Source organism: Nylanderia fulva, unplaced genomic scaffold (genome assembly GCF_048542155.1).
Source record: "Nylanderia fulva isolate GAGA-0341 unplaced genomic scaffold, ASM4854215v1 Scaffold48, whole genome shotgun sequence".
In the NCBI taxonomy this organism is placed as follows: domain Eukaryota; kingdom Metazoa; phylum Arthropoda; class Insecta; order Hymenoptera; family Formicidae; genus Nylanderia; species Nylanderia fulva.
The window spans coordinates 397,316-423,950 of NW_028190565.1; the positions used below are offsets into that span (position 1 = coordinate 397,316).

General features: G+C 27.7%; 6 protein-coding genes across 7 annotated transcripts; all 6 read left to right on the top strand.

Annotated features, from left to right (window-relative positions):
- The first annotated feature begins 1,329 nt into the window (after positions 1–1,329).
- On the top strand, positions 1,330–5,074 carry LOC114938786 (odorant receptor 10-like). The gene is made up of 7 exons (XM_029312859.1): positions 1,330–1,387; positions 1,947–2,216; positions 2,816–3,284; positions 3,533–3,632; positions 3,790–3,915; positions 4,468–4,623; positions 5,021–5,074. Exons 1-7 carry the CDS (start codon positions 1,342–1,344, stop codon positions 5,072–5,074), a joined length of 1,221 nt encoding a protein of 406 aa, XP_029168692.1. The 5' UTR covers positions 1,330–1,341.
- Positions 5,075–5,877: 803 nt separating this feature from the next.
- Positions 5,878–8,299, top strand: LOC114938787 (odorant receptor 13a-like). Its single transcript, XM_029312860.2, has 6 exons — positions 5,878–5,920; positions 6,092–6,361; positions 6,643–7,111; positions 7,547–7,650; positions 7,763–7,872; positions 8,129–8,299. The coding sequence occupies exons 1-6, from the start codon at positions 5,890–5,892 to the stop codon at positions 8,297–8,299; spliced, it is 1,155 nt and encodes a 384-aa protein (XP_029168693.2). The 5' UTR covers positions 5,878–5,889.
- Positions 8,300–9,882: 1,583 nt separating this feature from the next.
- On the top strand, positions 9,883–13,258 carry LOC114938624 (odorant receptor 13a-like). Its single transcript, XM_029312627.2, has 7 exons — positions 9,883–9,922; positions 10,288–10,554; positions 11,072–11,540; positions 11,974–12,073; positions 12,242–12,364; positions 12,946–13,101; positions 13,205–13,258. Exons 1-7 carry the CDS (start codon positions 9,889–9,891, stop codon positions 13,256–13,258), a joined length of 1,203 nt encoding a protein of 400 aa, XP_029168460.1. The 5' UTR covers positions 9,883–9,888.
- Positions 13,259–14,216: 958 nt separating this feature from the next.
- LOC114938633 (odorant receptor 10-like) lies at positions 14,217–18,271 on the top strand. Its single transcript, XM_029312636.2, has 7 exons — positions 14,217–14,253; positions 14,682–14,951; positions 15,448–15,916; positions 16,889–16,988; positions 17,197–17,322; positions 17,845–18,000; positions 18,102–18,271. The coding sequence occupies exons 1-7, from the start codon at positions 14,223–14,225 to the stop codon at positions 18,162–18,164; spliced, it is 1,215 nt and encodes a 404-aa protein (XP_029168469.2). The 5' UTR covers positions 14,217–14,222; the 3' UTR covers positions 18,165–18,271.
- Positions 18,272–19,154: 883 nt separating this feature from the next.
- LOC114938634 (odorant receptor 13a-like) lies at positions 19,155–22,037 on the top strand. The gene is made up of 7 exons (XM_085486818.1): positions 19,155–19,203; positions 19,693–19,962; positions 20,186–20,657; positions 21,037–21,136; positions 21,302–21,418; positions 21,551–21,706; positions 21,901–22,037. Exons 1-7 carry the CDS (start codon positions 19,173–19,175, stop codon positions 21,952–21,954), a joined length of 1,200 nt encoding a protein of 399 aa, XP_085342944.1. The 5' UTR covers positions 19,155–19,172; the 3' UTR covers positions 21,955–22,037.
- A 707-nt stretch (positions 22,038–22,744) lies between these two features.
- LOC114938768 (odorant receptor 9a-like) lies at positions 22,745–26,254 on the top strand. 2 transcript variants are annotated; one of them, XM_085486816.1, is made up of 7 exons: positions 22,745–22,790; positions 23,211–23,480; positions 24,162–24,636; positions 24,740–24,839; positions 25,078–25,197; positions 25,789–25,944; positions 26,201–26,254. In XM_085486816.1, the coding sequence occupies exons 1-7, from the start codon at positions 22,760–22,762 to the stop codon at positions 26,252–26,254; spliced, it is 1,206 nt and encodes a 401-aa protein (XP_085342942.1). In that variant the 5' UTR covers positions 22,745–22,759. The 2 variants fall into 2 exon arrangements, with proteins under 2 accessions (XP_085342942.1, XP_029168669.2); XM_029312836.2 differs by having other exon boundaries at positions 22,760–22,802.
- The last annotated feature ends 381 nt before the right edge of the window (positions 26,255–26,635 follow it).

Here is a 26,635-nt window from a genome sequence, read left to right on the forward strand (position 1 = left end):
TATATAATAAAATATAATTATTAATAATATTTATTATTTAAATAGGAAATATATGCACTGATGTAATATTTAACTCTCTGACAGATATCAAAACAGAAAATTTTTTTTTTAAATATATTAACACTTAATTTTTAATTTTATATTAAATCTGTTGTGATCAAAAAATGTCAAATTATAAAACTATAGAAAATTTATATATTTTGATTACAAAATATAATTGCAAATGTAAGGAATCATGTGGAGCGTTAATATTATTTTTATAAAATAAATATTTATTTATTTTATATTTGCATAAGAAAATGTTTAAACAAATATACATATATTTATTTTCAGCTATATATTAAGAACATTTACTGGTTATATACTGTTTTTATTGCCTATACAGGAATAAAAAAATTAAGTTGTGATATTACGTATCAATATTACGTTAATTCGAATAGATAAGAATATATGAAAAAAATAAATATATTACCCTTTCAAATACTAATAAAAAAATAATTACACCAATGACACATGTACGCAACGGAATTTCTATTAGCAATACAATAAGATTAAAAAAATTGAACCAGTATTGAATATTTGTATCATAATAATTTAAGAAAAAATTATATTTCTTCTTTAAAATGAATAATAAAATTAAATAATTATTATATTAATTATTTAAAAAAAATTCACATTATTTAAATTATTTGTTATTTTTTGTTTGTTTGCAAAATATTATTTTCCATAATTTCCATAATTATTTTTAACAGCAGCTTGATTAAAACTATAAATTTAAATATCGCATTTCCCTTAGAGAAAGAATAAACTCTCAATAAAAATTGTTTACGTCCACTAGACTTAATGTTACATCAACTAATGTGTTCTTGCAACAAACATTCGAAAAATATTTTGTAAAGCGATTTTACCTTCAATTCTACACCTTTTACTCTCTATACTTTTACATATTGTACTTTTATTTTTCCTCTATAATATCTAGTTTTTCGATGCACAGAATTTTTTTTCCATTACATGACATAAAATTACATGCCGCTATATATCTTCAAATTAAACGCATCTATATGTGAAAACGTTATAAAGTAAAAAAAAACTTTTAATACAAATTCGATGATATATAGCAACACAACATACTTTTCTTCTGAAAAACAGATATATATAATTCTTCTTATATCCAGGAAGTTTTATTAGGAAACAGATAACTGTAAGCGATTGAAAGTTGCATCTTGAATATTTAATGAATCCTTGGATGGGGAAGCGGGGTTATTGCACTCGTTTCGCGAGCATGCATGATGGTTATAAGATAGGAAGAAGACGACGAATCAACACCTCTTTGACACATCTATGTTAGTCTTCGATATGGACACGTCGGAATCTTCACGTTACAGAGGTATTAAATATATGTTATACATTTTACACGTTAAATTTTTATTATCTTAAAATTATTATTGTGTTATCAATTTATATATTATATATACATATACAGGGTGTCCAGTAACTAACGGACCAACGATTACAAATGGATTCTTTGGTCAATTTGGGAACGATTTTTCCTCAGCGAAAATGTCGAAAAAGGTCATAATTTTTTACAACTTTCCAATATTTGTCATTATGTATCTTTATAACTAAGCCTCGAATTAAAATTATATTATAGTAAACTCTACCTGAAATTAACCGAAGAATGTAATTATGTTAGACTTTTAACTCCAAAACGTTTAGTTTTCAAAAAACCCATGTTTTTCAATCGCTTATAACTCGAAAATTATTGACTTCTCAACATTTTTGCCAAGAAAAAATCGTCTCCAAATTGGCCAGAGAATCCGCCCTTAATCATTGGTCCGTTAGTTACCGGACACCCTGTACATACATTGCACTTTCATCACTTTTACGATTTTTTTATAAATTTGTAACTAGCACTCAAACTTCTTTAACAAATATTTTGCTTCAAGATTTTGTATGGGCTACTCAATTAAACCGTCTGAGTTTAGAGTTGGTCGGTTTATGGCCTAAAACTGATGGGATCGTTAAAAGAAGACTCGGTCCTGATTTTCGTGCGGGTTTCGCTTTCATTATGATAACGTTTGTTTCTGGTATTCCTATGATACATGCGCTTATGCGAGTTTGGGGCGACATGACGTTAATGATAGAGAATTTGCGAATTACATTACCTACGGCGATCAATTTATTAAAACTTGTTGTCATGCGGTGGAAACAATCAGGTACTTTTGTGTATCAATTTGACAAAAAGTACGTAGCGATATATTCTAAATTTTATTACAGCACTTAATTTTTACTATTATTAATTATGGGTATTATTATTATCAAGAGTCATTATATAATATTTAAAAAATTAATTTATATACTTTTAATTTATTATCGCAATATAGAATTTCTCGAATTTCTTATATTTCAATCGCTTTGATGTGAGAATTCGATTTCAGATTAAACGATCTTTTTATCGTTTTTTTTCTTTTTTTAAATTTGAATTTATTATTCTATTTATTGACTGCGAATTTATGTCGGTTATTTATATTTTTATTTCTATATGTAGAATTTTATTATACTGAAGATGGCTAAAAAAGAGAGCGTTTATGTACATTTCTGTAGTTTGTGTATATTTTTTAATTTAACTTTATTTATAATAAATTGATTATGCTCCACAAACTGCGTGAAACCTTGCCTTTTTTAATCTTTCAATTTATTTAAGAATTTTAATATTTATTTTTTTCTATTTTATAGAAATAAAATATTTTATTTTACATAACGTTAAATTAGATAGTTTTAACTATTGATATCGTTTTTTTTTTACATTTCCAAGTTCTTTTATCGATCCTAAACATGATTAAAGAAGATTGGATGACGTTGAATGTAGACACAGAAAGAGATACAATAGTGAAACGTATGCGGATCGTTCGAATGATCGTAATTTCTGCATATGTTTTGATGACAGTCACGTTTATTGCGATGATCAGTTTCTCTTTCTTCGGCCTGTCATTCAGACATCTAACAAATCTCACGGATGGAAACAAACCATTTCTTCTGCAGGCATATTATTTCTACGACACAGATAAGAGTCCTCTATTCGAGTTTACATACTTTACTCAAATCCTAGCGCTATTTCAAATGGTGGTAATTTACGTATCGGTAGATTCTTTTTTCGGATTCGTAATCTGTCATATCTGCGGTCAATTAGAAAACTTTAGATGCCAATTAGACAATTTGGTCGCAGGCAAAGAATTTAACAAAGCTTTGGGTGACAACGTCATGACTCATTTACGACTTATCAGGTGTGGGTTTTAACATTACCGTGTTTTTGTGACATTACAGAATTTCACAAATTCAACTTTTAGATAAATTGATAGATTTGAATGCAATATTTTAATCATAAATTTCATTTTCTTCTCATGTAATCTGATTGTATAATGTTATACATGTATATATAATCTTAAGTGTGTATTTTCGTATATTATGTACTAAGTGTATTTTTTTATTCATATTAATATAATGGATTTCTAAATGTTTTCTATGTGTGGAGGTATGTCGATCAAATCGAAGATATATTCACATCAATTCTGCTAGGATCGCTAATATATTTCGCCATTGTATTTTGTCTAGCCGGATTTATGTTTGTTGTTGTAAGTAAATTATAGTAAATTATATTAAAAATGTAATATGTTTCAAGTTTCTTAATTTTTTAAAATATATTTATTTTGTGCAGCATGCAATGCGTTCATTTTCGTATGTCATTTATTTTTTTTATTCATTTTTATTAATTAGTGAGATGTTATTCAGGTTATTAGTAACGAGAAGATAAATGCTGCAAGTTTTTCACGATTATATTACTCGATAGCTGCTATAATTATTCTTTTTTCGCAAATGTTTTTTTATTGTTATGCAGGAGAGCTACTAACAGAACAAGTAAGTTTACAACTTTATGTATATATATGATATGTCTATCTGTTATTTGTAGTCAATATTTTTCATTCAATATTTTATTATTAATTTTATTATTTTATTATTAATATTTTATTATTCATTTTCGATTTTAATATTAACTTATTCCATTTTTTTTAAATCACATTAAGAGTACATTAAATAGATATTTTATGCTTAAAATTATTCAGATTGCGATGATTAAATCATTGTTCGATGTTTTAATTTTATCAGGTTCACATTTATACATGTGTTTATTTTGTGGAGAATAAAACAATCTATAATTGAATACATCAAACAAAAATATATTTTCTCTCTTTTTTGTTAGTGTCCTTTTTCCATCTTATCTCTCAGACATTTCATCTAATTATATATATATATATATATATATATATATATATATATATAATTATATTTATTATCATAGTACATCAATTAAATAAATCAATTTTTATATTTTTGATTTTCTTTTTATATAACGATAAAAATTATAAATGTTATTATTTTATATACATATACATAATATTTTTTGCCAAGTGTGAAGCAAATTACCGTGCTGTATACAATCTTGATTGGTACAAATGGGAGCCAAAACAAATGAGAAATCTTGTTATATTAATGATACGAATTCAAAAACCTTTTCGTATCACTGCAGGCAAAATTGTTCCACTGACAATGACCACTTTTTGCAGCGTAAGTTTATTAATACTTGAATAATATTATCAATAATATAGATTAGAACTATATTCTTTCTTCCCTTTCCCCTTTCTCTTTCTTCTTTATTTATTATGTAATATAATTATTAATTTTTAATTTATCATTTAAATATGAAAGAGAAGATGCAATAAAATATTTTTGTTGCGACTTTTTGACAGATGTTATTAAATTAAAATATATATATTATATTAAATATATACTAAAATCAATTTGTTTTAAAAATTAATATTATAACTTTCAATTTTATATTAAATCTTTGAAAAAAATATAATTGCACAGAATATGAAGCCGAATAATCAATATAATTTCTTAAAAAAGTATATTATATAAGTTCACACAAATATTTTAATGAAAAATATATATTTATTTTCAGCTAATAAAAACATCGGTTGGTTATGTATCGTTTTTATTGACAATACAGAATTAAACAAAATTAACTAATAGTACATATTTGTATTGTAGTAATTCAAAAATAAAGAAGTATATAAGAAAGAAATACGTTTCTTTTTGTTTCAATTATTAATAAAATCAAATAATTATACAAGCAAATAAACTTTCACATTATTTATCTCATTAAAAATTTTCTGTTTCTATATAAATTATTCTTGTTTGAAGATTACATTTATCATTGTCATAATAATAAAATAGCTCGATCAAAATTATAAATTTGATTATCATATTTTTCTCACAGAAAAAGAACAAACTCTTGATAAGATATAAATTTTCTCTATCCACCAGACTTAATGTAACATCAATAAGTGTGTTCTTGCTACAAGCATTCGAAAAATATTATAAAGCGATTACCTATACCTTTTATTCTTCTACCTATTGTACTTTTTCTCTCTTTTTTTTTTGCTATAGTTTTTTGATGTACAGAACATTTTTTTTCACTGCATAACGTATAATTACACGCCACTGTATCTTCAAATGAAACGCACCTGAAACGTTACAAAGTAAAAAAAACTTTCAATACAAAGGCGACGATATATAGCGACATAATATACTTTCTGTCTTCTCAAAAACAGACGTTTATAACTCCTCTTATGCCCGTAAAGTTTCGTTACGAAACAGGCAACTTGTTAACAACTGTAGTAGCATCTTTAATAATTAATACATGTTTCGAAGGGGTTGCAAGGTTATTGCACTTTCATGAACATGCGTGATAGCTACCTCATTAGAGGATGGGACGAATACAATAGCTAACACTTATATTGTTGAACACATCCATGTCAGTCTTCGAATATGGACATGTCAGAATCTCTAAGTTACAGAGGTACTGTGTGATCTGATTATATTTATTTCTACTTACTTATAGTATATTCTCTAAGATCTTTTAAGTTGCTTTTACTTGTCACAGCATTTAATTTACTTTTTATCAAAATTTTACAATACATATGCATGTGTAATTTTTTGTGTTCCTTATTTCATAAAAAAATCTATCTAGATTTCCTATGGGCAATTAAATTGAATCGTGTGAGTTTAAATTTAATCGGTTTATGGCCTAAAACTGATGGAATTGCTAAAAGAAGACTCGGGCCTGACATTCGTGCGGGTTTCGTTTTCATTATGATAGCATTTGTTTCTGGTATTCCTATGATACATGCGCTGAAGCGAGTTTGGGGCGACTTGGTGCTGGTGGTTGACAATTTACGAATTACATTGCCTCTAACAGTGGTTTTGTTGAAACTTATTATTTTACGATGGAAACAGAGAGGTATATTTAAAACTATTTCGAAATAAAACGTTTACATTGAGTTAATTAATTTTTTTATAAAGTTTTTTTATAACGCTTTTTATTTGTAAATCACATCTCGGAAAATTGTATATAATTTATGAACGTATAATGTATTGTGTATATATTTTATTGTTTATAAATAAAAATGAAGACACGTGTTGTGTATAATAAATTTCTTTTCGATATGTTAACAAATAGCTGCAATTGTGATTCGATATTTTTTGACATTATCGATATCGCGTTTTTTTTATATTTCCAAGTTCTCTCATCCATCATAAACACGATAGCAGAGGATTGGTTAGCGCTGAAGCCAAGTGCAGAAAGAGACGTAATGATAAAGCGGGCTCGGACCGCTCGATTAATTATAATTTATGGATTCGTTCTAACAATATCGGCATTCTTTTTGCTCAACATTCTTCCTTATTTCAATATACCGATTAGACATATAACGAATCTCACGGATCGGAACAAACCGTTACCGCTGCAAACTTATTATTTTTACGACACAGACCGGAGCCCGCAATTTCAGTTGACGTTTTTCATTCAAGCCGTAACAATTATTGTATCAACTATAATTTACACGTCAGTAAATGCATTTTTGGGCTTCGTGATTCTTCATATTTGTGGCCAATTGGAGAACTTCAAGCATCGAATAGTCAATTTGAATTCGTGCAAAGATTTCAACAGAGCTCTGAGTAACAGCGTAGTGACTCATTTACGTCTTATCAGGTGGGTTTTGTAACAATACAATAAAAATTTCTGTAAAATTTTTTAATATTTAAATAGTAAATTTATCGATTAAACATCTCTTTGATATTATGAATTTGTTATCAATTTATATATTGATTTATTTTTAATATATATGTATATAATTATGTGTCAAATTTTATTTGAGTTTTCTTTTTTTTATTCAATTTTTGGATCGAAACTTCTTTTATTCAAATTGCAATTTTTAAACTTTTTGTTCATCAAAATTCTATTTTTAATAAATTTCAAAATTTATGAATTATTTATGTCTGTATTATTATTAGAAATTGTCGAAATATAAATTTGATAAATACTTCAATAGTAAAGGAAAAAATAGTTTTATAATTTATTACTATGTATTATATATAATTTGAAAATTTTAATATAATCTCTGTTTATGTAAATACATTTATATAGATTCGCCAATAATACTGAAACCACATTTACAATAATATTATTTGTACTGGTACTCCAGTTTTGTCTCTTATTTTGTCTATATGGATTTATATTGCTTACTGTAAGTCCTAAAATAATACAATGTTTTATGTACATGCGACATGATTGTCTATTTAACTTAAGTTGATCTGTTTTTTGAATTAATAAAATATATTATTTAGGCGATTACTGACGAAGAAATAAACACTGCAAACTTCTCACAATTAGGATATACGATAATTGCTGTCATTTGTCTGGTTTTGCAAACATTTATCTACTGTTTTGGCGGAGATTTAATATCTGAACAAGTAAGTTATATATTCCATTATACAGCATAATTAATACATTGTATTATAATAAGTCTATAATTTAAATAATCATATTTCTACATAATAAATACTTTTTGTGTATATATAGAATAGTGTTTGCTATTCTTCAATTTTATAATCTCATTAAGTAACTATTAATTCTTATTATATGTATAATAAAATTTCTTAGCATATAATAAAACATATTAATAAAATGTATATATTTATATATATATGTATGTGTATTTTTATTAAGTGCAACGCAGTATATCATACTATTTGCAATCTTGAGTGGTATACATTAGAGCCGCGACAAGCAAGGAATCTTATTTTATTAACATTATTAGCCAAGGAACCTTTTCGCATCACTGCGGGAAAAATTTTTCCGCTAACGATGACTACTTTTTGCAGCGTAAGATTATATTAATAGTTTTACTTATACTTCAAGTATGTCTTTTTTTAGATTTAATCAAATTAAATTAATAATTATTTATATTTTTATATTAATTATATTTATATTAATAATTATATTTATCTTTACAATCGGGAAAAGAGAGAATAAAGATATAATATTTGTATTTTCTTCTGTTAAATTTTTTTAGCAAATGCTTTATTATTTAATCATTTATTTTATTATATGTTATAATTTTTATCTTTATTTAAATATTAAACTTTTACTAATAGAGAGTGTATCTTATCTTTATGTAAATAGAAAAAAATATTGTGTAATAAATGTAAATAAAACACATATATAGTTTATATTATCTTGAATTTTTACTAAAGATTACTTTTCCGTAAAATATTTGTTCTTGAATAAAGATATATATTATTTTCAGCTATTAAAAACATCGGCTGGCTATATATCTTTTCTACTAGCAATGCGGAAATAGAAGTCAAATAATAATATATTATTCAATTGTTAAAGAAAATGAGAATTAAATTAATATTATATTGCAGAAGTAATTTTATATTGTTTACACTTGAAATATGTATGACATTTATTTTAAAATATATTATCGTGTAACATAAAATATAATGTCCACGACAAAAATTCTTCGACGAAGAAAATTGTGTTACTTTCTTCTCAATCCGAAGAAAGTGAATTTATATTATTTAAATATTTTCTTTATGCGATTTTTCGTGTGTGACTTTATTTAGGAAAAGAATTATAAATTTTTGCATTAATTTTACAAAAAATTTTGTATTGTATTCTTACTGAATGGATTCTGCAATTAGATCAGCCCCAATTTTTATAGCAAAAGTGCAACATTTATGATGCCAGTCAGGTCATATTCTTTTATACTTGATCATGCTTTATATTATGTCCAAACATTTTTTAAATTGTTACTATAAAATTGCAACTTTTCAGATTTTTTCAAACAAGAAAAAAAGGTGGAGCTTTAAATGAGAAGACTTACGCAAAGAAATTCCAATATGAATATAAATATGTATGTGTACCTCATTGACAGTAAAACACAATTATAAAATACTACTCATCAATTTGATTCGATACTCTTATGAATGTGTCATATCAAGGAATATTTCTTTGCAACGAATATTTAAGATAATACGCGTAACAACTCACAATGATATCCCTTTTTCTTCTTTAACAGCAATTTTTCTGTATTTTCGCGTGTTCACTATATAAAAAAAATCCATTAAAAATGCAATTACATGCCAATGTTTCTTGTTTCGTACACGTGCATAGCATAGTATATGAAGAAGAATTTTTAAAAAGTTCAGCGAATAATATGATATTTCTCATATTTTCCTTCTTTATTAGGCATTCACGACTTTTCTTCTATACCTTTCTGTGTCTGTAAAGTTTTTTATTACGAAACCGATGACAGTGTAATTATCTGAGAAGGAGAGAGCGGATTTAATATTTAATGCGCCCCTCGTTGAGAAGCAGCAGGTTGTCGCGAGCATGCGTGACAAACATTTTTTATTTCTCGCCATAGATTGACGAGAAAACAATAAAATTAAAATACGGAATTGCGTTCATTAGTCTTCGTCATGGACACTTCCGACCATTATTCCGGCTACAGAGGTATCACATTTTTTATCACGTATTATTCCTTATCTTGAGATTTGTGAGAATTCTTGATATCATGACATTGTTACATTATTAATTATTAAAACATTAATTATTACATAATTGAATCAGATTTTACATGTGTTATATTTTGCTATCATTTTTTTAATTTTTACGCACTAAATGTGTGAGACTTTCTCTTGTAACTTAAATTGATCTAGTTCTCGAATCATCACTTTTTATTAAATTGTATCAAGTAAATAGAATTAATGGAAAAATATTGGATAAGTTAGAAATTTTGGGATTTTTAAATCCTTAAATTTTTCTTTAGATTTTTGGTGTCTCTATATATTATTTTTGCAATGTTGAAATTCTGTTAGATTTTGTATGGGCGGTGGAATTAAATCGATTCGGTCTGGAACTGGTCGGTTTATGGCCGAAAACAAACAAAGCAGCTGACAATTGTGCGTCCGATCTTCGGCTAAGTATTACTTTCATTATTATAGCGATCGCCTCCGGTATTCCTCTAGTATGCGGCCTTATACGAGTTCGGAACGATATGATACTCGTGATAGATAACTTGCAGATTACGTTACCTCTGATGCTGGTCTCGTTCAAACTTGTTATCATGAGATGGAAACGGACACGTATGTGCTTTAGAATTTCTTCAACAGATTTTTTACCTTTCGATTTGCATATCTATATTGTACACGCAGATAATTTTCTAATAAAAACTCTTTCTTTTTATAATTTTAATAAAAATATTAATATCTTTATTAATTAATTTTCTAATAAAATATTAATATCTTTATTAATTAATTTTCTACGAAAAATACTAATATCTTTATTAATTAATTTTCTAATAAAAATATTAATATCTACCACAATATATAAGATATAAAATATGTTCGATTAATTTTACTATGTACATATTAATATTTTTTATTGTGGTAAATATTAATCAGAAAAACTTATTTATAAAATTCTTCCAATATTGTCCTATAATTATCTTGATTTTCCGAGAAATAAATTCTAAGAAAAAATTCTTTCCGTGTATTAAAAATCAGAAAATACATATGGAAGAAAAAATTGAAAAAAATCTATCTTCATAATAGTGTATTCAAACTGTGCGACCTAATTTTATATACCAATGATATTTCCAAGCTCACTTAACCATTGTGAAGATGATGGCGGAGGACTGGATGACGCCGAAAATAGACGCGGAGAGAAACGTGATGCTGAAACGCGCGCGAATCTCGCGGTTCATCATGATCTGTGGATCCGTTCTGATGCTATTCGCGTTTATCGGGATCATCGTTCTTCCTTCCTTCGATCTGCCGTTCAGACGCCTGACTAATCTGACGGATCGTGACAGGCCGTTGCCGCTGCAGACGTATTATTTCTACGACACGGATAAGAGTCCGCAATTCGAGTTGACGTATCTCCTTCAAGGTGCGACGATCTTCCTGGCTGCTGTAATTTACACATCGGTCGACGCTTTCCTCGGGCTCACGATCCTCCACATCTGCAGTCAGCTGGAGAACTTCAGAGGTCGATTAGCCGGCTTAGCCTCGAGCAAAAATTTCGATCGCGCTCTACGAGACAACGTGATCGCTCATCTGCGGCTCATCAGGTTTCCGCAGGTTTTAATTACAATAGTATGACGTTTCACAATAATGAAAAGATTTTCAACTAAAAAGTCGAATCTCTCGCACAAAAATTTATATTATATATTTATATTATATATTTATAAATATAATTATATTATATATTATATATTTTATATTATATACTATATATTATATATTTTATATTATATATTTTATATTATATATTATATATTTATAATTATAGATATAATTTTTATATAATTTTCACCCTTAAATATTAAATCCTTTGTAGATGCTTGATTTCGATGTTATAAATACTTATATAGACACCGATGTCATTGTATACGATTTTTCGTAGGTTTTCTACCAATTCTTCTTGAATTGATAATTAAATAGATATCGTTGTTTTTAAATATGTATAATCTCCTTTAAACACGTTGGCTTGAACTCTTATAGATTTGCCAATAAAATCGAGGACGTATTTGCTTTAATGATGTTGGGTCTAGTATTCTACTTTGCTATTGTATTTTGTCTATATGGATTTCTGTTCCTCATTGTAAGTATGTAACATGTTTAGTAAAACAACATTTTTTTCCTTTTTTTTTGGAATACATAACATTACATGATATACTTATCTTGTCTGTGATTATAATACTTTTATTTATATCACGAAAAATTTATATTAATCTATTTTTGAGTAAAATATATGTTGTATTCTCATTAGTTAATCACCGACAAAGAAAATGGTATCTCTCTCTCGCGATTAAGCTACGTGATGTTTGGTGTCTTCAATCTACTATTTAATACCTTTCTTTATTGCGGTGGTGGCGAACTTTTAGCAGAACACGTAAGTAATATATGTATCTCATTCAAAACGTATCAAAGGATTTTAATATAAATTTAATACGTCATGTGCTATTTTTTAATTAATCAGTGATATATTTTAATTAATTCAGTAATGTATATTTTAAATCAACAAACAGATTTGTACTTTATAATCTCACGTTTCTTACATTTTTGTTAATTTAATTGCCAAGAAAACATTTAAAGAATTATTAGCTTATATTTCAAATACAATTTTTATATTTATCAGAAAGAAATATTTTTATCGGCTCTCTCAATATTAAGAATATAAATATGATGTTTTATATTTATATCGAATATATATTTATGTTTTTACAATTTATATATTTATACAATATATTTATATAGCTTAAATTTCAAATACAATTTATATTTCATATACATACATATACACGTTTCCATAAACATTAATTTTATTCGAGATTAATTGATTTTTCGGTCTCTCTTGAATAAAAAAAACGAAACGAGAATCTCATATTATAATCAAGTTAAAATTAATTAATGTTTGTGGAAACGGCCGACAGACTGGGATATCCACGTGTCATTATGTATATAAATGTTAAGTGCGAAGCTATATATCGTATCTTGTGCGATCTCGATTGGTACAAACTGGAGTCGAGAGAAGCAAGAAGCCTAACTTTATTAATGATTTGTGCGAGTGAACCTTTCCGCATCACTGCTGGAAATATCATTCCGCTGACGATGACCACATTTTGCAGCGTAAGATTATATTAATGATTCACACACGTTAAAATATCTCTTCGCGCACTCAATATTTCGTTCATCTCGATACATTTAAGTAGAGATGTATATTGTTTTTCAGCTATTAAAAACATCGGCTGGCTATATATCGTTTTTATTAGCAAAACAGAATTGAAATAGAAAGATTATTAGTATGTTATTCTCAGTATATATTTATATCGAGATAATGAAGGGAGAATGCTACTAATTAGAATGCTACTAATTATAAATTACAGCCGATATTCTATTTGCTGATTATGATAAAAATAAAATATTTGTTTTACTTATTTCCTTATTTGTTAATTTTATTATTGCAAAATTTTATATGTTATGTGAGAATCTGCTTTCTTAAATTTATCTCATATCTACGTTTTTATTTTTCGTACAAATAAATTTATAAAAAAAATTTGCTAAACATATAATATTTCATTCATCGTGTCTTGTGTTAAAAAATACATTAGACTCTAAAATGTGACACAATTGTATTAATTGCAATGTGAATTTATTTAAATTGAAAATTATTAAAAATTAATAGCAGTATAATAGATATAATTATAAAATTTATATATTATATCGTCACTTCGCGTATCAATGTTATTCAGTATATCATACCTACCAAGAATACCATAGTCTTACGATAATAATTCGAAGTTGTATACAGAAGTATAGCTAACGCGTCGTACCCCTTTGCAACTTTTTTTCGCATCACCTTTTTTCATCGCAATTTTTTGTTCTCATACTCCTTCTGTCGGGATCTATTAAAAATTCAACTATGCCAGTATCTCTTGTTACGAAGTAAAGTATATGTACGGGGAGAGAAACTGAAAAAAAAAACTTACGTAACAAGTTCAACGAGCTTGCTAAGTATAGAGGCATAACATACCTCCCTTTCTATTAGTGCACATTGATGCCTCTTATGTTCGTAAAGTTTTTTTTTTTTACGAGACGTGAAGTTGTCATCATACACAACTGGGGATAGTACATCTGTAATATTTAATGTGTCGAGGAAACAGCCTGGTTGTTACCCTCGTATCGCGAGCATGCGCAATGCTTATTTTTCGCAACTTTCCGAACTTCTCTTCAACACCTTAGTCTTCGACATGGACATTACTAGACATTCAGGTTACAAAGGTATCGAGCGTTTATTATGCAATATACATTTATCTTTGAAAGATGCTTTCGTATAATTATTTTATTATATTAATTTAAAAGATTAATATTGATACATATGTAATATAAATAATTATAGAGAGAACTAATTTGTTACATTTCTAGTGGCATATTTCATCTTCTTGTATTATATTTCATCTTTCATTGCTCGACTAATGGAGACTTTTATTATGACTTTAGACGTGTATTTAAATTTACAAACTCACAAATTCTTTTACAATTTTATTCAGCTCTGAGAAGATTAAAAAGTGTTTTCATAAATTTTTATAAGTAATTGAATCTATAAAGAATGTAACATCAAAGCCTCTTATATTTTTTGATTTTCAAAGTTTTAATAATATCTTTTTAACAAACATTTTAACTATTTAAAATGTCAAAATTCTTCTTAGATTTTGTGTGGGCGATTGAACTTAATCGAATCGGTTTAGAAGTGATCGGTTTATGGCCCGGAACCGATGAAGCACCTAAGAACAGCTTTCTCTCTGATCTTCGCGTGAGCATTATTTTTGTTATAGTAACTTTCTTATCAGTTATCCCTCTCATATGTTCTCTCGTACGTATTTGGGGCGATATGATTCTTATGATAGACAACCTCCAAGTTGTTTTACCTTTAGTAGTGGTTTCGCTGAAATTGATCATTATGCGATGGAAACGTAGAGGTATATGTTTGAAATTATTGCATGTTTTTGATTCTTTCTATAATTTTGTTTTGTGATTTTTAATGTCTCATTGCTTTATTTATTGTAATTTATTTGTTAATTGTAACATTAGAGAAAATGAAACTAAAAATAAAAACTATATTATAAAGATTATATATAATCTGTACAATAATATTTTTCCAATAGTTTTAATTAAATTTTTAAATTTAATTATATTTGATATATCTTTAAATAATAAAATCTTTATTTAGTATTAAAATTAAAGAATATCAAAAATTTACAATTAAAAATATATTTCTGTCATTTTAAATTATTAATATATTTATTTATAAAAGTACTTTTTTAAATTCTGTCTGGCGATTCTCAAATATCTACGTTTTTATATTTATTTATCTTCTACATTTAATATATGTATATAGTTTTATATTATTAATATATTTTATTTTACGTGTACATTAAAAAGAAGAAATAGACATGATTTTATTAAATTTCCAAGCTGTCTCGCTCATGGTGAAAATGATGGCAGAAGATTGGGTGGAGTTGAGGATAAACACAGAGAGGCATGTGATGATCGCACGAGCCCGGGTTGCTCGATTGATTGTGATCAGTTTATACAGTCTGATGACATTCGCGTTCATCGTGCTAATCGTTCTTCCGACGTTCGGTCTACATTTTCGGTACCTGTCGAATCTCACGGATCACGACAGACTGTTGCCCTTCGAGGCGTATTATTTCTATGATACAAATAAGAGCCCACAGTTCGAGCTCACGCTTGGCGTTCAGGCTGCGACAATGTTTCTGGGCGCGATAACTTACTCATCAGTGGACGGTTTTCTCGCACTCACGATTTTTCACATTAGCGGTCAAATGGAGAACTTCAAACATCGACTAGTCGACCTGACCTCGCGCAAAAATTTCGATCGCGCTTTGCGCGACAACATACAGACCCATGTACGACTGATAAGGTGTGTCTACAAATTTTTGTTGTAATATTTAAAATAAAAATATTTTTATGCATGCTAACGCAGTTCAACAGAAAAATATAAGAGTAAATAATAATTTTCTTAGAGATTTCTTAGAGAATAATAATTTTCTCTTTCCATAGTTTTTTTGATGTTATATACACTCACTCCAAAAAAGTGGTAAACCTTAAATTTAGAAAAAATCGCCAAACTTCAAATTACAATAACTTTGTAAATAATATACATAGAAGGGTTTTCAAAAAGTAAAAATAAAGCTTGAAATCTCTACTTTAAGAATCTATTTATTTCAATGTTGCGAGATAAATTTATTAAAAATGGCGGATGACAAAACGAGAACATGCAAAATTGAAAAATAATGGTCCGATTTGCCACGGCACATGATGTGAATCAAATGTCGCAATTTAATGGGATAAAAAGCAGACAAAAGTACAGAGTTTTCCCTTTAAAATGCTTTTTTATTCATCTCGATAGAATAATTTTTGGCAGAGTTATTCGCATTTGAATAAAAAAGCAGCTTTTTACTTTAAATGCGAATAACTCTGCGAAAAATCATCCTATCGAGATGAATAAAAAAGTATTTTAAAGGGAAAACTCTGTACTATCGTATGCTTTTCATCCCATTGAGTTGCAACATTTTATTCACACCATGTGCCGCGGCAAACCAGACCATTATTTTTCAATTTTGCATGTTCTCGTTTTGTCATCCGCCATTTTTAATAAATTTATCTCGCAACATTGAAATAAATAGATTCTTAAAGTAGAGATTCCAAGCTTTATTTTCATTTTTTAAAAACCTTTTTATCTTTATTATTTACAAAGTTATTGTTATTTAAAATTTGGCAATTTTTCCAAATTTTAAGTTTTACCACTTTTTTGGAGTGAGCGTATATAATTAAACTTATATATCTTTTTTAATTTTTGTAAAATCTTTCAAAATGTGTTTTATATTTACAGATTCGCAGCAAACATCGAAGATACGTTTACTTTAATGATGTTGGGACTAGTATTCTATTTTGGTATTGTATTTTGTCTATTCGGATTTCTGTTGGTTACTGTAAGTGTTAGTAGAAAGCGCACGAAAATCTTGAGGCATCTTTCTCTCTCTTTTTTTTCTCTTTCTCTCTCTTTTTTTTGTATTTTTAACTATAATAACTTTAATAATTTTTCATATTTTTAATAACTTTTAATAATATAAAGTTAGGTAGAATATCTTATCTCTGTGATCGTAACATTGTTATTAATTAACAAAATGTTTTATCTAGGTGTTTACTGGTGACAAGATAAGTAACATGTCCCCTACACGAATATGCTTCTTAATGATCGGTATTGTTACTTTATTGGCGCACACGTTTCTCTATTGTGTCGCCGGAGAAATTCTAACAGAACAAGTAAGTCATATATTATATATATATAAACAAAATATAAAAGCATTATATGTTATAATCGGTATAAAATAGATCACGCATTATATCAAGTTTAATTATAATTATATTTTTAAATTAACAATAAATAACTTTTGTACACATTACATATTATAATTTTATTTGTTAATTTGATATATAAAATTTATAGATATTAAATTATTTAGAAAACATTATTATATATATTATATACATACTCAAAATATTTATTATATAAGAGTGTTTTTTAAATTTAACTATATAATAATTTTATTATTTAATATTATTTTATAATTTTATTATTTAATTATATGTAAGAATTTTATAGACATATTTTAAAAAATTTTTCTTGTATTTATTAAGCTAAGGATTTTTTATTTTTTTCCTTTTTCTCTATACATAAAAATAAAAAACCGAATTCAATTAAATCTTACTTCTAATTTGTGTAACGAAAAATATGTCGGTATATTGAAATAACACAGATATATCCGTATTATGTGCTGTACTAAGTGCAAGGCGATATATAACGTTATATGCGATCTTGAATGGTACAAGTTAAGGCCGAAACAGGGAAAAAACCTGATTTTAATGATGCTACGAGCCAACGAACCTTTTCACATCACTGCGGGAAAAATATTTCCATTAACGATGACCACATTCTGCAGCGTAAGATAATTAATAGTCCGTAATTAAAATATCTCTTTGCAAGTAGAGTTCAAGCAAAGTCTCACACACGTCCAAAAATGTACAAATAAATTTTTTTTCAGTTATTAAAAACATCGGCCGGTTATATATCGTTTTTATTAGCAAATCGCGAAACTGAAACATAAGAGAAGCATTACATCATCTCTTCAGAAATTGAAGGAAGATAAGTAATAACACATTTTTCCGATCAGGTAAAATTATGACCAGAAATTAATAATAATTAATAACTGGATTAGAGAGAATAGAAATCATTTGTTATTTAGGTATATAAATTATATTATTCTAAATGAAATATTTAATGATTTTATATTTATTTAGAATCCCTATCCACGAAAAACTTACGATATTTTTTTCTACTAGTTCGCGTAAGTAGTATAAATCAATGATATCAGAGACAAAGATATGTTTTACGTATATTATAGTTATTATAATAAAACCAAAACGATAATAATGAGTACTTAACACAATCTACACATCCAAGATTTAAAAATTGTTAAAAGTATATATAATAATTTAATAGTAATTATTATAACTGTTGAAAAACAATTTGCATTTATTTTTTGAAGAGATAATAAATATAGATACATACATATATTAGATCCCATTTAATAGTATCGTATTTATTAACATTTATTATCAAGAAATATGCTTTAGAGATAAACCATTCACGATATTTTTACAATTTATACGAGACATTGTACATTTTTTTTCGCACTTTTTTTGCCTGACAATGAGTGACTGGAGCTTTCCATTGTCTTCCTTTCTTAAGAAAGAAAAGAGGGACTTTCCCTATATAGATATTAAAAATGCAACATTATCTCTCGTTACACACGTATCGTTATAAGGCACGAAGAAACTTGCACAATAAAAAATTCGACGAACTTACCTTCAACACAACTCCCTTTCTTCACATATAAGTAGATATCCATCGTTGCCTTTAACGACGTCCCCTGTTAAAGTTTCGCATAAAGTTTCGTCGCACGAAACGAACGGCTGTGTTATTAACTGGCTGTGTCATTAACATTTGTATATTTAATATTTAATGCATTCCTTCGACGAAACGACTGAGCATGCGTGATGATCATCGTCTTCGATAAGTCCGGTCATTCGTGGAGGGAGCTTTAGTCTTCGATATGGACATTACCAAACATCCGGGTTACAGAGGTATTGAACGTATATTACGTATTTTTCTTTCTCCTCGGCTATTCAAAGTGACAATTATACTTTTTTGAAAGTTTCTATTACCGTATCGTTGGTGAAATATAGAGAAACTGTGCCGTGTAACAGGAGAGAGCTTGTGTGCGTGAATTTTTACACATCCATAATAGTTTTATAAATTTAAAAATCGTAATTCCCAGATTGAATTAAATTATACATTTTTTTCATAATATAAAAAATCATTATAGATACGTGAAATCATAATTGTCATGTTCAACTTTTTTATAAATTTTTTAGAGGGATTTACACATTTTAATATACAAATATTTACAATTTTTGTATTTTAAGGAAATATATATCTTTAGACAGGCCAAAAACAAAAGATTTTTCTATACTTAATAAACTTTTAAAATTAAAATTATTTTTAGCCTATTTAAAGATATATCATTTCTTCTAATTTCTCAAACTCACTTTCTAATATTTAAATATTGCTAGATTTTGTATGGGCGGTGAAATTAAATCGTTTAGGTTTGGAACTGATCGGTTTATGGCCGAGAAACGATGAAATTGCTAAGAATAAATTCGCTTCCGATCTTCGCGTGGCCATTATTTTCATTATAGTGACGTTTATCTCCGGCATTCCGCTCATATGTTCCCTCATACGAGTCTGGGGCGATATGATACTTATGGTAGACAATCTCCAAATTACTTTACCCTTGCTAATGGTCTCATTAAAACTTGCCGTCATGCGATGGAAACGGACAGGTATGTGTGCAGCTAAAATTACCTTGAAATCTGTATATTTCGCGAGAAAATCAAAATTTACAATATTTAACTTTATAATATTCACATCATAAAAAAATATGAAGAAGAAGAATGTGTCTCCTTAAAATATGGCACTTTTATCATTCAATGTTTTTTTTTTTTAATAAAATGAGAAATAAAATGTAATACAATTTTTTAAATAATTACTGTATTTTACACAAAGCGCTTTTATCCATCGTGAATATGATGGCGGAGGACTGGACGGAAATGAAAACGATGAAGGAGAGGAACGTGATGATAGGACGAGCGCAGATTGCTCGGACGATCATCATCAGCGGATACGTCATGATGGTTATGGCGTTCGTCGTGGTCGTCGTTCTTCCGTATTTCGGCTTGTTGCTGACAAGACACACGACGAATCTCACGGATCCGGGCAAGCCGTTGCCGTTGCAGACTTATTATTTTTACGACACAGATCCGAGCCCGCAATTCGAGCTGACGTACGTCATTCAAGCCATCACCATCTTCCTGGCCGCTGTTACTTACACGTCGGTGGACGGCTTTCTTGGACTCACGATCCTTCACTTCTGCGGCCAGTTGGAAAACTTCAGAGGTCGCATAGCCATATTGACTTCGTGCCAGAATTTCATCTGTGCTCTGAGCAACAATGTGCTGAATCATGTACGGCTCATCAGGTATCTGCAAATGTCAATCAATAATATAATTATAAGAAACAAAATCTAGAACAATTTTTTGAAGCTGTTTGTAATTAATTGCGAAAAGTATTATTATACATTATTATTAAACAATTTTTTTAACTAATAATTTATATTAAATATATTAAAAATAATGAAAAATATATACTCTATTTAAATATACTGCAGATTTGCCAATATAATTAAAGATATTTTATATTAATCTAATAATAATACATCAATGTTGGTATTTATTTTAAAGAGATTGCGGAAAATGTTATAATACATTATTATTAAAAAAATTTTTTAACTAATAATTTATACTAAATATATTAAAAATAATGAAAAATATATACTCTTATTATTAAATATATTGCAGATTTGCTAATATAATTGAAGATACTTTTACGTTAATGATGTTGGGTCTAGTGATTTATTTTGGTATTGTATTTTGTCTACATGGATTTCTGTTGCTTACTGTAAGTTTCTTAAATAGATATTTTAATAAATTTTAGGCACTTTTATACTCTTATCGGAATAAGAAATATTTTTTATCTTTTCTTATTTTTTGTTCAAAGCGCATATATTGCATGATCCGATTCACATTAATCTGTTTTTATTAATTAGCAAGGTATATTGTCCAGGTGATCACCGAAGAAACTTTTTCCTTCTCGCGATTATGTTTCCCGTTAATTGGCATGAGTATTTTGTTCTCTCATACTTTTCTTTATTGCGGTGCCGGGGAAATTGTAACAATGCAAGTGAGTCATTACAAACTCTAAAGAGTTTATAAGTAGAGAGCATAAAAATTCGTTACAATATCTATTACACATGTAATATATGCCATATTCGTTATTCTGCTTCTCATTAAGTATGTTTTATTGACTGTTAAGTGCGAAAATGTATATCGCACTATATGCGATGTTGAATGGTACAAACTAGAACCGAGGGAAGCAAAGAATCTTATCCTGTTAATGAGACGAGCTAATCAAACCTTCCGTATCACAGCAGGAAAAATATTTCCTCTCACTATGACCACGTTTTGCAGCGTAAGATTATTTATTTATTTATTTATTATGTGTAATATAATTCGTATTTTTTCAAAAAAATATTTCTTAATTATTATTAAAAAATATAACAAATATTATACAAAAGCATATGTATTCGAAATTACTTTTACAAAAAAAAATTATCGTATGTTTGCTAATTGAAAGCTTCATCTCATTACATGTTTATGTTTCAGCTATTAAAAACATCGGCTGGCTACATATCGTTTTTATTAGCAAAACGAGGATAAAAAAGTATGAAAATCATATTAATATAGTATTTATTCCAGTAGAGTAGGTGCAATAATCTCCAATTAGATAATTACATAAATATAGAATGACAACAAAGATATAACTATTCAAAATAGAAATAAAGTATTCATAAATTATTTAATTCAATGTTTCTTAGCGCAAAAGATATTTATTACATTTTACATCACCAAGTATCATTACATTCTCCAATAAAATATACATAAGTATAAATAGCCGATTTGAAGTCTCTCATGAATGTAAGAGTTCAAAATTTGGAATTTAAAATTAAGAATATATAATAATTTTATAATTAGTTTTTGTCTGCTATTAGAATATCCTTGCTTAATTCGCTTAATATTCAACGAAAGAGAATTCTATTTTACGAAAAAACATTCAGAGGTAACAAAGTTATTTTCTTTTTTATTTCTCTTCCTTCCCTCCAAAAGAAAAAACACGTGTACAATAGAATTATATAATTTATATGATCGATTATTGACTACAGCAAAACTGTAGACTGCTATAGCCGATTACGTAGAAGCGTGAAAATATAATGGATGAACACGCGAGCTCCCTTTTTCTCTCGTCTGTTATTACTAATTTTTTTTTGCTCGCACGCGAATATTTTGCGCGACGCATTTTTCGTGATAAAACGTTGAAACTTGAAAGGTCGATTATTATGAAAAATATTTTATCGGAAGTTTTTAAGACTCTTCTCTATATAGCCTGAGCATGCGCGAGAGATATAACAAGTTTACGTTATTTTGCGACGAAGGAGCGGACGTCAGTCTTTCGACAACATTTGACATGAATAGTTCTAAGTACGCCGGATATCGAGGTGCTTATGACAGTGGCTGCGATTTTACAAGAAGGCAGTCTTGTCAAAAATATCTTTATCCTACACGTGTGAAATATTTTTTTTCTTGAGCATTTTATTTTCTCACCTCATATTTCAGCAAAATATATCTATCTTTTTATTTATTAGTGTCGTGACAATTAAAAAGAGATGTAAACCACATCTGATTGCGACAACTTGAAATTGCTATGAATTTTATTGTGCTGCTACTTATTATTAATACAATTAATTAATATCATTATTTTTGAATATTTGTGCTGATAATTTGTTTAACAGAAAGTATATATTGTTCTTGGATAATTTACGTATTTCACGACATTTCCTATTTTAATTCGGAATTTATTTGTGATACTTATATGGTGATTTCCTTAAATTTCAACTTATTGAGATTTCTACAGATAGATTTCGAATGGGCAGTAAAACTGCATCGTTTGTCTCTAAACATTATCGGACTTTGGCCTAAAATCGCGCAAAGCCCACGAGAGAAATTACTGAGCAATCTTCGAGTGCTCTTCGTTTTTTTGGGGATAACTTTTGTCATTCTGATCCCTTGTATACACGCCCTGATAATATTTCGAGAGGATACCATGCTAGTGATGGAAAATTTACAATTCACTTTGCCGAACATCAGCTGTTCGATAAGGATCGCGATTTTTTGGTGGAAAAAAGAAGGTAGACGTAGAAATATGTATATCCCCCTTAATCTATATTTTTATAAAATATGCGAAAATTGAATTATGACGCTTCCTTTTATATAAATAATATGAAGAATATATGTTTCTAACAAAATTACAAGTTTATCGTGCAAAGAGAATCTTAAAAATTGTGAAAATCATATATGTATGTATACATATAATAGAGATACAATATATTAAAATATATATATATACTATAAATTATATATTAAATATTTATATATTATATTTAATATATAATTTATATTATATATATTTTTTAATATATCTATTATATGTATACATACATTTATGATTTTAACAATTTTACAGATTCTCCCTGCACGATAAACTTGTAATTTTGTTAGAAACATATATTCATCATATTATTTATATAAAAATTTATATATATATATATATATATACATATATATATATATATATACACACATATATATAGTATATACATATTATAATATTATGTAAATTATACATGTTATAATAATATGTTCTCTTCTTTTTGTCAAACATGTGAGATAAGAGAAATTATTTTCAATGCTTTTTTCTTCTTTTCCTTTAAACTTTTTGGGGATTAATCTTGATCTATAGTCTCTGCCAATTTAGTGATACTCTTAAATGCGCAGTTAAATCCCTTAATTTGCTATTGACACTTTTGAAGCTATCGTACCGATTATGAGTATGATCGTGGAAGATTGGATAAGGGCGCACGAGAACGCGCAAGAGAGACGGATAATGATCAGAAGGGCGCAAACCGCCCGCATAATTGTCACTTGCGCGTATTCTCTAATGGGAATTGCGTACGCTTTCGTTATCATTCTGCCGGGTTTCGGGCTGTCAACGAGACTGACACCGAACATCACCGACCCGGGCATCAGACCATTGCCGTTGCAAACTCATTACGTCTACGACATCACGAAAAGACCGTACTATCAACTGACATTTGTCAGCCAGGCCGTCTATATCAGTCTCGCCATGATGTCCTACACCGGCATTGACAATTTTCTCGGTCTGCTGATTTTTCATATATGCAGCCAACTGGACATTCTCAAGAATCGTTTGACGCATTTGCACAAATATGTCAATTCGCGGGACATGATGAAAAGCTGCGTGATGAAACACATTCGTTTGCTCAGGTTTGCTCATTTATATACAAACGCGAAAACGGGTCGACTAAAAATATGCGTGTAATGCTACTTTTGATATCGATATTATGGATATATATTTCTTTATTGACAGAGCGATTGACATTATCGAAGATACATACAATATAACGCTTCTCGCGTTATTCGCGTACTTTGCGATCCTCTTTGCTTTCTACGGTTTCCGATTAATTAGCGTAAGTATCTCGAAACTTGATTCAAAGTTTAATTTGATCTTTTAAAATATATAATAAAAAAGATGAATAATGTTTGTATATCACAAAAAGTGAAATATATCACAAATTAAAATAAAAAAAATTAATATATAATTTTTATATAACAAATTTATATCATAAATTCGCAAATTAGTACTTAAGTTCTCATTTTTAGCAATTTTAATTAATAAATTTTAAATTTTAATTGAGAATTGATTAGCTATTCGACGAAGGAAATGATCTATCGCTCTTTCATTTGGTGTATTTAATATCAACCATTTTAACTTTATTTGTGCATATGTGCCTATATTGTGCTCTCGGCGAGATTTTAATGGCCCAGGTAGATTATGTCGTTTTTTATATATAAAAACAATGCATATTACTCTATATTAATTAAATTAATTATATAAATATATAATTAATACATAACTATCTAAGGAAGGCTTAATTAACTATTAATTAAAAATTAAATATTTATTACACATATACAAAGAAAATTTTAATATCGATTTTAATACATATATAAGAATTTTTTTCAACAATTTCAATTAAACATTAAATTTTCATAATTTAATTTTCATTAAATTCAATTAATTTTATTTATTAATTTAAATTATCAAATAAAAATTTTTATACAATTAAATATCTCATAAAAATATATACATATCACATAAACTTTTTTAAAAGTATAATATAATACATATTGTTTTGCAACAGAATGTTTAAAATCAGAAAGTCGCTGGCATACGTCTTTTATGTAAAAAAAATTTTTAAGAAAATAAAATTAGCAACTAGTATGTAATTTCTATATAAATATATATTCATTTCTCTAATTTATACGAATAAACAGAAGACAAATGATTCTCATTTTGTTGTAGAACAATGTTGTGTAACAATTCGTACCTAAGAATATTCTTGATATTTTTTTAAGTGCAATGATATATATTATGCGGCATACGACAATGAATGGTACTTGGCGGATCCGAAAGATGCGAGGAATTTATTGCCATTATTAATCAGAGGCGCTAAACCGGTCTATCTCACCGCTGGAAAAGTATTTCCCATGACAATGGCTACATTCTGTAGTGTAAGATATTTTAATGTTTAATTGTACAATTGTATTAAATGACACCATTTAAATAGCACTAAAATCTCGTTGAGATCTTTTATATAATAATCTCTAGTATTTCACAATACTTTTTAAGTTTACAAATTTAATCTTTTTACACCTCTCTACGCACAGACTTCAACTTTGCGATTAATTACACACACTAAGGTACTAACATTATTATTATTAATATATTATTATTAATTGCATTTTACTAGAAAAAATATGTTTTTAGCTGATAAAAACATCAGCCGGTTATATATCTGTTTTGCATACGACGAGAAGTTAATGAAAAGTGAGAATAAGTAGTAAGTAATATAAATAAATAAGAAGATATAGAAATAATTTTTTTATGCAATTTCCGACAGAATAGGATGACTTTGGAAAACTGTTTACTTATCAAATATGTTGTTATTTGTAAATAAATTATAAATTTTATTGCATAATTGATTGAAATAATCTGCAAATTCCACAACATTGTAAAAAAAAAAGAAAAAAATTTTGCCATTACAAATATCTGAATGTCCGAAATATGCAAACTACTGCGAGAATTACGTTCTGTAAATATTTCGTTAAAACTTCATAAAATCATTGCACATAAAACATAACACTGGATGAAAATAATTTCATATTGTCAACAATCGATAAACTGTAAAATTACAAGTAAAAT

Bases quoted from the DNA above. Each gene is read 5' to 3' on its own strand.
- LOC114938787 (XM_029312860.2), top strand. From the start codon at position 5,890: ATGGACATGTCAGAATCTCTAAGTTACAGAG. The intron at 6,362-6,642 runs GTATATTTAAAA...TATATTTCCAAG, and splicing joins TTTACGATGGAAACAGAGAG to TTCTCTCATCCATCATAAAC. The intron at 7,651-7,762 runs GTCCTAAAATAA...TTACTGACGAAG, and splicing joins ATTTATATTGCTTACTGTAA to AAATAAACACTGCAAACTTC.
- LOC114938633 (XM_029312636.2), top strand. From the start codon at position 14,223: ATGGACATTACTAGACATTCAGGTTACAAAG. The intron at 14,952-15,447 runs GTATATGTTTGA...TAAATTTCCAAG, and splicing joins TATGCGATGGAAACGTAGAG to CTGTCTCGCTCATGGTGAAA. The intron at 17,323-17,844 runs GTAAGTCATATA...TGCTGTACTAAG, and splicing joins GAGAAATTCTAACAGAACAA to TGCAAGGCGATATATAACGT.
- LOC114938624 (XM_029312627.2), top strand. From the start codon at position 9,889: ATGGACACTTCCGACCATTATTCCGGCTACAGAG. The intron at 9,923-10,287 runs GTATCACATTTT...AAATTCTGTTAG, and splicing joins CCATTATTCCGGCTACAGAG to ATTTTGTATGGGCGGTGGAA. The intron at 12,074-12,241 runs GTAAGTATGTAA...TATTCTCATTAG, and splicing joins ATGGATTTCTGTTCCTCATT to TTAATCACCGACAAAGAAAA.
- LOC114938634 (XM_085486818.1), top strand. From the start codon at position 19,173: ATGGACATTACCAAACATCCGGGTTACAGAG. The intron at 19,963-20,185 runs GTATGTGTGCAG...TTTTACACAAAG, and splicing joins CATGCGATGGAAACGGACAG to CGCTTTTATCCATCGTGAAT. The intron at 21,707-21,900 runs GTAAGATTATTT...TTTATGTTTCAG, and splicing joins CTATGACCACGTTTTGCAGC to CTATTAAAAACATCGGCTGG.
- LOC114938768 (XM_029312836.2), top strand. From the start codon at position 22,760: ATGAATAGTTCTAAGTACGCCGGATATCGAGGTGCTTATGACA. The intron at 22,803-23,210 runs GTGGCTGCGATT...TTCTACAGATAG, and splicing joins ATATCGAGGTGCTTATGACA to ATTTCGAATGGGCAGTAAAA. The intron at 25,945-26,200 runs GTAAGATATTTT...ATATGTTTTTAG, and splicing joins CAATGGCTACATTCTGTAGT to CTGATAAAAACATCAGCCGG.
- LOC114938786 (XM_029312859.1), top strand. From the start codon at position 1,342: ATGTTAGTCTTCGATATGGACACGTCGGAATCTTCACGTTACAGAG. The intron at 1,388-1,946 runs GTATTAAATATA...TTTTGCTTCAAG, and splicing joins GGAATCTTCACGTTACAGAG to ATTTTGTATGGGCTACTCAA. The intron at 3,633-3,789 runs GTAAGTAAATTA...GATGTTATTCAG, and splicing joins CCGGATTTATGTTTGTTGTT to GTTATTAGTAACGAGAAGAT.